The following is a 14,886-nucleotide window of genomic DNA, read 5'->3' as shown; positions in this document are numbered from 1 at the left end:
TTAATTGATTCTGGTCTGGTTTCACTTCTTCTATGAACTGTGCTCAAATTTATTGGTAAATTCCTCGGTAAAATAACTATTTGGTCACCTACAAACAAGCAAGATTTCTGGCTCTTACAGACCTGTAACTTCTTCTTTAAGAGGCTCCTCTGTCCTCCACTCATTACCTGAATTAATGGCACCTGTTCGAACTTGTTATCAGTATAAAAGACACCTGTCCAGACCCTCAAACAGTCACACTCCAAACTCCACTATGGCCAATGTGATTTTCTGGGAAGAAAATTCTCATTTTGTCTCTCATAGTTGAAGTGTGCCTTTGATGAAAATTACAGGCCTCTCTCATCTTTTTAAGTGGGAGAACTTGCACAATTGGTGGCTGACTAAATACTTTTTTGCCCCACTGTATCACGATGTCTGTCCGCCCCCTCTCTATCGCTGTTTCTCTTTATCTCTGCTTGGTTTCTCTCCCTTGCTCTGTTTATACTTGCCAAAATATTAGTTTTGGATCAGGACAAAGGCATACAGTATGATAGACCTGGTAGAACCAGTCACTATGATGAAAGTCATCTCGGCGACACAGCATGACAACACTCGATGCATGTTTCTTTTATTTGAGTTGTCTACATTTTCTTTGTAGGTTATTTCCTTTCAGCGAGCACTGTATATATGATGACATTGCCCTAGCTGATGATGGGCAACAGAGCAAAACATTTCCATAGATTCTTTGGGACAGAGCTTTCTGGCCAATTCAACTGGGAGCACACTCACTAGGATCGACAGTCAGAATGGGGGCTGATGGGTAAAAAAAGAAAGAAAGAAATGCTGATGACGGGATCCAGCACTGCAGGAGAGGCAGGCTCTCCTCTCATTTGGAGTTGAGCTCTGACAATCCTCTTATTCTCTGACTGCAAAAGACAAAGAACAGTGTTGGGTTGCGTTGGGTCCTCGGGTAGGGGAAAATCCCTCGCAGATGCACTTTGTGGCATGGGGTGATTGGGGTGGTGGGGGGGTGGAGCAGACCCAGTTACAACCCCACTATACCCAGAAACTCCGCCTGCCTCTGCCAGTTGGCTGTGGTGTCGAGTGATTTGTCATAACAATCTGCCCTTCGCCTGGATGCAAAAAAAAAAATCACACTGTGTTATAGGGCACTTCCCAAATGTCACACTTGTCCCGGCAGTGCACTGCTCTTGACCAGTAATGTGCTGCTTTTGCCCGGCACAGTTAATAGTGTGCGATTTGTGACGTAGCCCTCCATTCTGTTCTACACTCTGTTCTCCCTGGTGCCCTACATGAGTCGTGTCTCCAACCGCAAGCCAACAGTGGATTATACTTACCCCCATAATGGCTGACAAAGGAGTCACAGGCCACAATGAGGGCACAGTAGGAGCAGGAATTAAACTAGAAGCCTACTTACATTCATTTCCCATTTTCCACCACCGCAACCCAATGTTTGCTACTGTAGATCCCTTTGTGTTTGTGTATCCTAATGGTTCTACTGTAGATCCCTTTGTGTTTGTGTATCTAATGGTTCTACTGTAGATCCCTTTGTGTTTGTGTATCCTAATGGTGCTACTGTAGATCCCTTTGTGTTTGTGTATCCTAATGGTTCTACTGTAGATCCCTTTGTGTTTGTGTATCCTAATGGTTCTACTGTAGATCCCTTTGTGTTTGTGTATCTTAATGGTTCTACTGTAGATCCCTTTGTGTTTGTGTATACTAACGGTTCTTTTTTTCCTGTTCATTCCAGAAAGCCGATCTAGCCGTTGCTGGGCTCACTATCACAGCAGAGAGGGAGAAGGTCATCGATTTCTCCAAGCCTTTCATGACCCTGGGAATCAGTATCATGTACCGTGTGCACCTGGTAAGACTCAACTCTGACCTCTCTGACCCTTACCCAGCTGACACACCCTCCTACAAAATGCTGGGTAATGTAGGGGTCGGCGGACCCTGGGTAATGACCCGGCAACCAATCACCAGCCTCGTTCTGGGAGCTCAGTCAGCCCCTATCTCTTCGTCCCTCTCCTCTGCCCGCCACAGTAACAGATGGTGTGCTGTGCTCCTTGATACGATGGTGTGAAACGGCCTGATAAATGGACCTCTTTCATTCCCAATCCCACTTCGCCTCTGATTGTGACTGGGAGCTAATTCGCACCAATAACAGCCCAGAGCCAGAACAGGACCCGGAACGACGGTGGTGGAAATCCAATAGCGACGCGACTATGTTTTAACACCGACCAACCATTAATCAAAGGCCTTCCCCAAACCCAAGGTGACGGGCTGGTCTCTCCACGGGCCCCTTGGCTTCGGACCGAGCGGCGGCGTGTGTAAACATTAATTCAGCCTGCCTATAGGGCATTCACACGCAGACGCCCGTCCCCCAGTCTATCCCTCCCTTCCCTATCTTGGTGCTAATAGGGGAGCCGCCAGGAGAGAGGCTACATATAGCCAACAGTTGGGAGAATGAATCGATACCAGCAGGTGCAGCGTTAAGTGGGTTGCCATATCACCTCTGCAGCAAGCTGTGGCCGTGGCCGACGCGTGGGAAACCCGTTCATCGGCGTAGCTCTGTGAGCTGGCTCGGTGGGTGGGGGTAAAAAGCATGTGTGAGGCAGAGACAGAGACGCATGTGGGGCCACTACTGCTTTACATCAGGAGTGGAGGGATTAGCTGCGGTTTGAGAGTTTGCCCTGATCTGGCTGTCTATCTGGCTGTCTGGAGCTCTAGTCTGTATTTTAGCCTTTTGTCTCCTCAACATCTATTTACCCAGGACTCTTTCCCTCCCAGCACCCCTTGGCAATTTCGTAGGTCTCACGGAGAGGCCCCAAGAGCTATAGCTCCGGTTTTACCATTCAATATTTGAATTTCTGTGACTCCACTTGTTTACATTTAATCCACTAGCTATTGATCTCCGATTTCTTCAAAGGCCTTACGCTGCTTATTTCAAACATTAAATGGTATGTTCAGCCTGATCAATAACAATGGGAAATGAAGTGAAATGGAGATGCCTGTTGAATTTGAATGACCCGCTGTCTGGCTGTGAAGTAGGCCTAATCCTGTTTAATCTCTCTGGCCATGCTACTTGCCCTGATGTGTGTGGGTGGGCATGTATGTGATTGTGTGTGTGCGTGTGTTAGAAGTGGGAGTGTGTGTGCGCAAATTTTTTCTTTTGCCTTTGCTTATGTAGATTCACTGGTTTTACAGTGTTTTTGAACAAGTGACGGTACTTCACCTCCGTCTTCATCACTCCATGTTCTGAGGCCAACCACCCCATAGTCTGTCCACTTTGCTTTTCATCAAAAGCACATTCTCATCATATTCCACTTCTCTGTTTTCAGGATGTGTTTCTACCTATCCAACCCCCCTAGTAGTAGTATTAAATAGTGGAAAGACAAATGGAAAAAAAGAGACAGAGGGATTGAGTAAAGGGAACAAAGATTCTTACTGATTGTCCCATTGACAATCTCGATTAAATACATTATTTTAATTATGGTATATTAAGGATTTTAATTGCAGAGTGCACTTTGATTATATGTACATTGGAATATAATACTAATAAAGCAATTTGAATTGATATCATAGAGAGAGAGTGAGAGAGAGTGAGAGAGAGAGAGACAAACAAACTCAGTATGAGTAAGGGGAGAGTGGAAGCTAGAGACAGAATCAGTATGGGAGAGGGAGGGAGGAAGACAGAAAGTTGGGAGGTTGTGAATAGAGATTAAAAACCTAATTAGATCCACAAGTTAATTGAGGGTTGTCAGAGAGGGGATGGGTGTCTCATTCATGAGCTGCCTTGGGGGACTGTGACACAGGGATCCTGACTGAGTGTGTCTGCTCCTCTCTAACCTCCCCCACCTCCCTCCAGCCTCCCAACCACCTCCCCTTTCTTTCTCCACCGCTCCTGACACGCTGCGAAAGAAAGCACTGAGGGATTCTGAGAACGCTGGAAATCAGCAGCCCCCGCTGACCCATCGGCACATGGACAGAACTCCTCTGTCTCCGTCGTCACAGAGACCATAATAGCAGGGATGAAGGGACACGAACGCCAGGCTGCAATTAGTGACGCGTCTCTCACGGCGGCCCGGCATTGGGGGGAGAAACGACTCCGCTCCTACCAGTGGGCTCCCGCAGAGCAGCCACGCCTCCCACTTCCTGGCTGAACGCGTGGGGAATCACGAGAGGGCCAGCAACAGGGGGAAATGTGGGTTACATCCTGTAATGTGACCTCACCAGCTAATGTCTCATATCCCACCACTTAAAGGGATAGCTGGCTGCTAACTGACCCCCCAAGCTCAGAGTCCTTGCATAAAGCTTGTTAGCATTGCACACACATTTTGTCGTTTAGCTAACACTCTCTCATCCAGATCGACGTATGTCATTTAAAAATACACATTTAGTAAGTGAGGTACCTTCTTTATGCACAGAGCAATGGGAGGGGATGAACGAGCTAATTGGAGGCTGTGGATGAATTAAAGATTTGTATCTGAGTTCATCTGACTTGGGGGGAAGTAGATAAAGAGCTTCATTGCCAAAATCCAGGGCGATCCCTTTAGCACGAGGTAAAGCCTACGTGGAGATTGGGAGATTTATGACACTTCATCTCTTAGTGTTTGGATTGGCTTGTTAAAACAGCACAGCCAATGAAGCGGTTGTCACAGCTAGGCCCTCCCTCCCACTTCTCCTGCGCCACTGAGGCGGCTGTCACAGCTGGCCCCTCCCTTCCACTTCTCCTGCGCCAATAAGGCGGTTGTCACATCTGGCCCCTCCCACCCACTTCTCCTGCACCAATGAGTGTCACAGTGAATAGGCTCATGCTTGCCCATAATAAGCGGTACCGTTATACCTGCAGGCTGTCTGAAGCGTCTGACCTGTGCCCCCTTGTGCCTGCGGCAGGCTCAGACGGTCGAGGTGCCCACCTTGACTACAGATCAGTACATATGACTGACATCTCAGAGGGCGTTAGGGATGGCAGCCCAGACAGCTTCCTGACAGGCTGGGGGAGCTCTCCTTTTTGAGAGGAAACATCCGTGCGAGCAAACCTTACTTCCCGTGCTCTTTTCTGACCACCTATCCAGTTCCCTCTCACACAAACACACTCATTTGTTTCACTGTCCTTCTGAGGACCCTAACCCCAGTCACATGCAACCTCCGATGTCCTCTAACCGTATACCTAATCCAAACCTTTATCAATATCTTAAACTTAACTCAAAACACCTAACCTTAACCTAAAAGACCCAACCTTAACACGAAAACCTAACCACACCCCAAAACACCTAACCTTAACCCCAAAACCAAACCCTAACCCCAAACACTTAACCTTAACCCCAAACACTTAATCTTAACCCAAAACACCTAACCTTAACCCTAAACATCTAACCTTGACTCCAAAACCTAACCCTAACCCCAAACACCTAATCTTAAGAATATTAGGGAAAGATGTTATTTGAAATGGATTACTTCAAAAACTTATTGGGTGGCAAGTTGATTTTATTTTATATATTTGGGTCCAGGTGTCATAAGGTGAACCTTATCCCCAGCCTCACATTGTTTGACAATGGCCACCCATTCAAGCGATGGAGTAATACAGAGCCTGATATGGACCTGAAAAGTGAACCCTTTTTGCCATGTTACTTCTCAACATGTAAGTTACACATTCGTTGATGGAGTAGCAGGCTATCTAACTAGTAAGTTGCCTATCTATCTCTATGTATTAGCACTGAAAAAGTGAAATCCAAACCACAGGTATAACATTGGCTAGATTGTCAGTCTATATCACTGTCCAGCGCCACTAGCTTAGGAAAGTGCCACTAGCTTGGATATAAAAGATCTACACACCCCTGTTAAAATGACAGGTTTTTGTGATGTAAAAGAATGAGACAAAGATAAATCATGTCAGAACTTTTTCACTTTTAATGTGACCTATAATGTGAACAATTCCATTGAAAAACAAACTGAAATCTTTGAGGGGGGAAAATGAAAAATAAAAACCTTACAATAACCTGGATGCATAAGTGTGCACACCCTCTTATAACTGAGGATGTGGCTGTGTTCAGAATTAACCAATCACATTCAAACTCATGTTAAATAGAAGTCATTACATACCTGTCATCATTTAAAGTAATCACAAATAAAGTTCAGCTGTTCTTGTAGGATTTTCCTGACATTTTATTAGTTGCATCTCAGAGCAAAAGCCATGGTCCGCAGACAGCTTCCAAAGCATCAGAGGGATCTCATTGTTGAGATATCAGTCAGGAGAAGGGTACAAAATAATTTCCAAAGCATTAAATACACCATGGAACACAGTGAAGACAGTCATCATCAAGTGGAGAAAATATGGCACAACAGAGACATTACCAAGAACTGGACTGAAATGAAAAGACGGAAGAAAACTGGTCAGGGAGGCTTCCAAGAGACCTACAGCAATATTAAAGGAACTGCAGGAATTTCTGGCAAATACTGGCTGTGTGCTACATGTGACAACAATCTCCTGTATTCCTCATATGAATGGGGTAGGGTGGCATGGTGGAAGCCTTTTCTTACAAAGAAAAACATCCAAGCCCGGCTGAAGTTTGCAAAAACAAACATCAAGTCCCCCAAAAGCACATAGGAAAATGTGTTATGGCCTGATGAAACCAAGGTTGAACTTTTTGGCCATAATTCCAAAAGGTATGTTTGGCACAAAAACAACACTGCACATCACCCAAAGAACACCATACCCACAGTGAAGCATGGTGGTGGCAGCATCATGCTTTGGGGCTGTTTTTCTTCAGCTGGAACTGGGGCCTTAGTCAGTGTGGAGGGAATTGTGAAAAGTTCAAAATACCAGGCAATTTTGGTACAAAACCTTCTGTTAGAAAGCTGAAGATGAAGAGGAAGTTCACCTTTCAGCACGACAACACCCCAAAGCACACGTCCAAATCCACAAAAACATGGTTTCACCAGAAGAAGATTCACATTTTGGAATGGCCCAGCCAGACCTCAGACCTGATTCCAATTGAACATCTGTGGGGTGATCTGAAGAGGGCTGTGTACAGGAGATGTCCTTGCAATCTGACAGATTTGGAGTGGGCAAATATTGCCATGTCAAGATGTGCCATGCTAATAGACTCCCACCCAAAAAGACAGTGCTGTAATAAAATCAAAAGGTGCTTTAACAATTTATTAGTTTAAGGGTGTGCACACACACCAGGTTATTGTGAGTTTTTTATTTTTCCACCTCAAAGATTTCAGTTTGGTTTGGCTAAAATAGAATGTTTGGCTGGTATGGACTCAAACAACACAACATTTAACTCTTCAGTTTTTTTGTTCTTCGCACTTGTTTTGATTTAAACATTAGATCAGGTGTGAATGCCCTTTGTACTACACCGTTGTTGACAGTTGAGGTCATAGTGTGGCTATGGCTACAAGGCCTGACCTCCTCTCTAACATTAAAAACAACTGTATCACAGTGGAGATGAGTAAACAGCCTGTTTCATTTCCTCTCTCTAGCTTCCTCTCTCCCTCCGTTTATCGCTTTCTTTTTCTCACACTCTCTATGATCTTCTCACCACACCATCTGCTAGTGCTGTGCTGTTCTCTCAACAGCTCTGCTTTTCCTTAATTGTCCCATAGTGGCAACTAAGCAGAGACTTAATGAAAGTAGCACTGTAAACAAAGCGCTTGCTTCACTTGGCACCAGATTGGATACGGCCAAAAGACAACTTGTGACAGCACAACTGAAGTAACTTAATGCTGTATAGTAGGTTTTTTGTGGGTGTTGTCACTGCATTGTCACTGCATTGCACCGTTATTGGTTTACTCCAAGGTTCAGAATGTACAGGCCTTTACAAAGTGGGCTTAATTTTGTAGATCCGGCAGAAGTTATATCCTCAATACAGATACACACACACACATACACACACACACACACACAAAATACCCTTTCTCATAAAAAAAAAACCTCTCTACAACATTGGAATGCCCTCTTACCAGTTTGAGTGCCATTACAGCCCCCTGTCCGAGTGTGGTGATGCTGGCAAAATAAATGGATCATTTTCTCCAGGCAGGCTCCATCAGCTGCTAGTAGCGCACTCCTCAGACAGGCCAGTCTTAATTCTCTCTCTAATGAGAAATCTCCAGCTTCACTCCTATGTTGCTCAATTACACTAATATGGGAGAGATTAACAACACATTAATGAATTTCCAGACTCATGCAGGCCTAATTGTGGATTAATTTATCATTAAGAATTTTAGATGCCTTCAAATCCTTTCCTCGCGCTGCACCCGCAATGTATTATTTTAGAGGGGGATTAGTGTTTCTTATTGCATGTTGTATCGGTTATCGTCAAGGGGATTTTAGCTTTGGTGCATTGAAGGTACCAAATGTAGCTTGAATATGTGGCAAGTGAGCCCAGGGCTGGTTTTCACACATTTACCTCTGGTGTGTTTTTCATCATCAGAACATTTTTCAACGTTAAATAAGGATCACCTTGTTTCAACATGGACTTATAAGTAGGGTTGCAAAAAGAAGTAAACAGGTAGATCTAATTTATGTTATTTAGTCACAAAACATCCACTGGCCATTTTGGTTCTTCAGATTATTACAGGTTTCTGTGATAAGGCCCTGAACAGTGGTTTGCAACTTTTTTTAGTTCCTGTACCACCGACATAATGTTGTGCTGCCTGGAGTACCCCTGAATGTACCTCCTCATGTTATTTTCACTAGTAAGCCTACAGTGTTATGAGTGTTTTCAAGTACCCCCTGTGGAGAAGCCAAGTACCCCCAGGGGGCCAAGTACCCCCAGGGGGCCAAGTACCCCCAGGGGGCCAAGTACCCCCAGGGGGCCTAGCACCCCCGGTTGGGAACCACTGCTGCCTATCACTTAAAATATGTGAAATAATTCAAACTGGTGGCAGTTGTCTGTACAATTGTTGGAATAGTTGTAGAGTTTAGTAAAAATGATGCCAGTGTTCAGTTGAATAGCAATGGTCTACAGTATATTTTAGAAAAACGAAGTGGACTGCTGTCTATTTACTTTATATGTCATGATCTACTCCCTTAATTCAACCATTTATAAATTGAAAAAACAAGATGTTTTAACCTTTACCGATGAAAAAAAAAATACATCATTTATGTCAACGTTTGTTAGTTATTTGTAGCCCCTGTTTCTGCCTTCCCAAACGTTGTCCAATAAATTGTATTTACAACTCTTTCTTGAAGAAGGGGTAAGCCTTCTTCACAGCTGCACACTATTCAACTTTTTTTTTGACCCTGCTCTTCCAAAACAGAGGACATGTGGGTCAATGTGTGTTGGCTTTGCAGGGACCCGACTCGCTAGATTGCAATGAGACCAAGAAATCCCTGCTGACGATGCCACGTCCTCCCTGGATGATGCTGCCCGATGGACATAACCCATGGGGTTTCGGGGTCACTAGCTGGCATGTGGCCCCGAAACCCCATGGGTTATGTGACAACAGACCTAGACTGTGATGGCCAGCTTAGTACTGTGAAAGAGTGACTTTGACTGCTGCGCCACACGTTATTGTTCATTTTAAATTATTATACAGCGCCCTCTAGATTCATAAGCACTGTGACGACAAAACCTACCCAAAATGCAACCCCAATCTCCCCTAGTATGTCAAAACATTGCATTACAGTAATAAGACCAAAAATCTGTCTCCTCACCTACAGTGAGACCCGTTCAGGATGGTATTTTACATAATCGTGCATAGCTGTGCTGTTGCCCCTAACAACACCAAGTCTGCCCATACAGTTCTTGTCTTGGACGAATGGTGCTGTTTCTCTCTCTCTCCATTGAAAATAATGTTATTGCCCCTAGCTGCAGTCCTGGCCATCTGCAGCTAGTTTCCACCATGCATTTTCCAGACCCCTATTTCAGTCGTAATTGGTTTCATTTTGTGGACAACGGCCGTCGGTGATCTACAATTAACCATTAAGCAATAGCTGGGAATAAGAATCTCCACGGAGTAAATGTAGAGACCCGAGGTGCAGACTGTAGCTCTGTGTCTCTTAGTCTCTATCTGGGCGAAATCAGTGACACGTGTTGGCTTTGAGTGTATGTGTCTATGTGATGTAGCTAACTACCTTCGCTTTCCCTCTTTGCCTTTTTATGTCTGTGTGTGTGGCATGTGCATGCGTGTGTGTGTGTGTTGTAGGGCCGGAGACCTGGGTACTTTTCCTTCCTAGACCCCTTCTCTCCTGGGGTGTGGCTGTTCATGCTGTTGGCCTACCTGGCTGTCAGCTGTGTGCTCTTTCTGGTAGCCAGGTGAGTCTTCCATCCAACACCTCTCAGCTACACAGTGACATCTGCTGGTGCTTTTTTGGAACTGACGTGACATATACAACCGTCCTGTCAGAGCCTGGTCTTCATTCCAGTCCACCCGGATCGGACAAGGACCTGGTGCTGACCTGGCCCTTTTGAATGTACTGTCTAATTGGTTGCTTTGGAAAATTAATTATTTTAATGCTGAAAAAGACATTCCGATTTTGGTTGTTGAAGATTTATTTCTGGTAGCTTTCAACTGCACCTGGAAGAGAAATTACATTTTTAAAAAGCGACGTAGGAAAACAACCTTGTTTAAAGAACAAAGGGCCAGGTCGCCAAAGGCGTACTGACTTTACCATTTAAGTACTTTGAATTGTTGGAGGTAAATAGTTTGCTTTTTAAAAAAAAGCTGAATAAAATGTGTCAACCTGCTCTGTGTTATTCCGGGCTCCCAAGTGGTTCAATGGTGTTAGTCACTACCACTGAATACTGCTGCATCACTGCATAATTATTCATCTGAGCGTACTGCAGTGGGCCTCGGCAAATTGGCCTTAGCACTGTCCAGGGATGATGAGTAGAATGATGAACAGGGCTGTGTGCAGTTAAAAAGAAATGTATGCTCTCGCTACTGTCAGTGGCTTTCCATGAGAGTGTCCGCTAAATGATGTAAACGTAGATATACTGGGTTCCCTTTTGAGCTTTGCGTGACTTGGCGAAACATGCCTGGGATGAATTCTAGGTTTGCAGAATGTGGCCATCCTGCAGAAACGTAAAACGCTTGTCAGCTGCCATGGCAGCTCAGTGTTCTCCAAGGAGAAGGAGCGTATAGACTGTTGTCAAGCCGCTTCTCTCGGAGCAGCGTGTGTACATCGGCTGGCCCAGGAGGACGGAAAAACCCATTACACTTCCTCCGCGGGATTCACGGTGACTTGGTGCTTTAACTGTCCAGAACTGTTTTCCCCTCGTCCCTCACTGTGCCTCGTGTGCTCGCGTCTGTTTAGGCTCACACCCTACGAGTGGTACAATCCCCACCCCTGCCTGAAGGGGCGCTGTAACCTCCTCATCAACCAGTATTCGTTGGGCAACAGCTTCTGGTTCCCCGTGGGGGGGTTCATGCAGCAGGGTTCCACCATCGCCCCACGAGCCCTCTCCACGCGCTGCGTCAGTGGAGTATGGTGAGCCCCGTCGACTTTCCTCTCACATTTCCAGCCAAGTTCCGGCATTGGCACAGTGTGGTTGGTGATGTTGTGTGGGGAAAAAAGGTAACACTGGGGTGTCCTTGGGGTGATCCAGCAGTTGCAGAACCTTGAAGTGTACCACTATCCCACTGAGGTAGTCCATGTGCGGCTGTGGCATGTGTTCGAATCTGGCCTGAGCGCTTTCAGTTAAATCTCCTTCCTCCCTCTTCCCCCATATTTTTATATTCAGAAAGCATAGACATTGCATTTATCAAAGGGCAATAGGGGATTTATGCAATCACACTGATTTCTGTACTACAGCTGTCTTCTCACATTTTCTTACAGACCTGAACAATGCCCTACTGTGACTTTCTTCATTTGCAGCATGGATACGTATGGTGCTATAATAACCAGGCAGGCGTCACATTAAGGTTAAGCCAAGTCCAGTTATGTGATGAGGCATTATCGTTGGTTGCTAATTAGAGGTTAGACTCTTGCCTGTTACCATGACCTCAGCTGCAACTTCAGGAACATCACAGTAAGATGTTCCTGTGTTTTCCTTAGACATTGCTATGACCATATCATGTACATGCTGCTGCTCTAATTAGCCTGCCATCTGTGCCCTGAATGTTTCAGCGATAGTCTATGTGTTCATTTGCATACAGTGTTTGAATTTGAACAAATCTGCATTAACATTTTTGTCATTAGCAGCACTGTCAGTGTGTTTGGGATAATAACGGTTAATATATTAAAGGAGTGTACAGGTGACATTTTAATGGTTTGGTGGTCAGTAGGTCCGGAGCAATTGCTAATAGCAGGGCTTATCAACTACTAATCTACCACTATTCAACCGCTAAATATCCTAAGTGGGAAAGTTCTGGATGGACTCAGGGGTAATTCCTGATAATATACAGTTGTATAACATAAGTTTGCATACCCTGGCAGAATTTTGGCATTGATTTTGAAAATATGACTGATCATGCAAACAAACTATCTTTTATTTTAAGGATAGTGATCATATGAAGTCATTTATTATCACATAGTTGTTTGTCTCCTTTTTAAATCATAGTGATAACAGAAATCTCCCAAATGGCCCTGATCAAAAGTTAACATACCCTTGAGTGTTTCTTGTGTCTTGTTACAGACACACAAGGTGTCACACACAGGTGAAAATGGCAATTAAAGGTCAATTTCCCACACCTGTGGCTTTTTAAATTGCAATTAGTGTCTCTGTTTAAATAGTCAATGAGTTTGTTAGCTCTCACATGGACGCACTGAGCAGGCCAGAAGAATTGTTAGGGATACAAAGAAAAACCAACAGGTAACCTCAGGAGAAATACAGGCTGCTCTGGAAAAAGACGGTGTGGTGGTTTCAAGGAGCGCAATATGAAGATACTTGAACAGAAATTAGCTGCATTGTCGAGTTGCCAGAAAGAAGCCTTTACTGCGCCAATGCCACAAAAAAGCCCAGATACAATATGCCCAACAACACCTCACAGCTTCTGGCACACTGTAATTTGGAGTGACAAGACCAAAATAGAGCTTTATGGTCACAATCATAAGCGCTATGTTTGGAGAGGGTGGCTCACTGATGTTTTGGGTGTGTGTGTGCTCTAAAGGTACGGGGAATCTTGTGAAAATTGATGGCAAGATGAATGCAGCATGTTTTCAGAGAATACTGGCAGACAATTAGCATTCTTCTGCACGAAAGTTGCGCCTGGGAGACTCTTGGACTTTCCAGCACGACAATGACCCTAAGCACAAGGCCAAGTTGACATTCTAGTGGTTACAGCAGAAAAAGGTGAAGGTTCTGGAGTGGCCATCACAGTCTCCTCACCTTAATATCATCGAGCCACTCTGGGGAGATCTCAAACGTGCGGTTCATGCAAGACGACCAAAGACTTTGCATGACCTGGAGGCATTTTGCCAAGACGAATGGGAAGCTATACCACCTGTTAGAATTCAGGACCTCATAGACAACTATTACAAAACGCTGACATTGATGTTAAATGGGGCAATACACAAAATTAAGAACTAAGGGTGTGCAGACTTTTGAACAGGGGTCAGTTCAATTTTTTCTTTGTTGCCATGTTTTGTTTTATGATTGTGCCATTCTGTTATGACCTACAGTTGAATGTGAATCCCATAAGAAATAAAATATGTATTTTGCCTGCTCACTCATGTTTTCTTTAAAAAAGGTACAAATTATATTACCAATTCTCCAAGGGTATGCAAACGTTTGAGCACAACTGTACCTCTGGGTCTATACATGAAAATATATGTCTGTCAGTCTGTGACTGGGTCTTTACCTCATAATATACCTCTGGGTTTATACATTAAAATTTATATATGTCAGTCTGTGACTGGGTCTATACCTGATGATATACCTCTGGGTCTATACCTGATAATATATACAGTATCTCACAAAAGTGAGTACACCCCTCACATCTTTGCTAATATTTGATTGAGGGGACAGCAAATGTAGACTATTGTACAAGCTGTACACTCACTACTTTACATTGTAGCAAAGTGTCATTTCTTCAGTGTTGTCACATGAAAAGATATAATCAAATATTTGCAAAAATGTGAGGGGTGTACTCACTTTTGTGAGATACTGTGTTTATATATATATATGTGTGTATGTATGTGTATGTCAGTCTGTGACTGGGGCAATACCTGATGATTTACCTCTGGGTCTATACCTGATTATATACCTCTGCAGCCTGTTCTTAATGTGGCTCCTGCTGTTCCCTCAGGTGGGCATTCACCCTGATCATCATCTCATCTTACACGGCCAACCTGGCTGCCTTCCTCACGGTCCAGAGGATGGAGGTGCCCATTGAGTCGGTGGACGACCTGGCCGACCAGACGGCCATCGAGTACGGCACCATGCATGGCGGTTCAACCATGACCTTCTTCCAGGTGAAGGGTGCACAGACACAAACAGGAAAACAAACACACGCACGCGCGCGCGCGCGCACACACTGCTCACTCCGCTGTAATCAATGACCTGTCACTGATCTTATCTTCCACCCTGTCACCTCGCTGCCAGTCCCCTTTCCCCACCTCCACTGGCCATGACTTTTATCTGTTTGCTGTCGTATGGTCAATATCCTCTTCCCCCTGTGAGGACACATCTGAAGGAAAGCTCAGTGCTGCACCTGGAGAGATAGAGGCTTCGGGACAGTCGCTTACTTTCTCTTTCCACCTCTGCGTGGAAAGCCTCGATGCAGGCACTCATCTGTTCAGGAGAACGAGAAACGTGGAGAGACAGAGAAACCCAATCTGGGAGTCAGAGACTCCTTTAGATTCCTCTTGCTGCTCCAGACCTTGAAACACGCCCTCAGATCAGACTAGGTGTTATTTACCAAAGTGATGGGTTTTTGGAATAGCCAATGTTTTAACAATGTAACGGACGAAAAATGTAGTGTTTCACAAAACTC

At 44.7% G+C, this 14,886-nt stretch overlaps 1 protein-coding gene across 1 annotated transcript in view; it reads left to right on the top strand.

The window, feature by feature from the left end:
• The window catches only part of grik4 (glutamate receptor, ionotropic, kainate 4), a 371,059-nt gene that overhangs the window by 347,238 nt on the left and 8,935 nt on the right, over window positions 1-14,886 (top strand). The window contains exons 14-17 of the mRNA XM_020047780.2: window positions 1,751-1,864; window positions 10,156-10,265; window positions 11,267-11,440; window positions 14,200-14,365. Of these exons, the coding sequence (XP_019903339.1) occupies window positions 1,751-1,864; window positions 10,156-10,265; window positions 11,267-11,440; window positions 14,200-14,365 (564 nt within the window). The remainder of the gene's footprint in view (window positions 1-1,750; window positions 1,865-10,155; window positions 10,266-11,266; window positions 11,441-14,199; window positions 14,366-14,886) is intronic.

This window comes from Esox lucius, chromosome 1, assembly GCF_011004845.1.
Source record: "Esox lucius isolate fEsoLuc1 chromosome 1, fEsoLuc1.pri, whole genome shotgun sequence".
NCBI lineage: Eukaryota > Metazoa > Chordata > Actinopteri > Esociformes > Esocidae > Esox > Esox lucius.
Note: the sequence above shows the minus strand (reverse complement) of the source record. Positions and strands in the feature narration are given on the sequence as shown.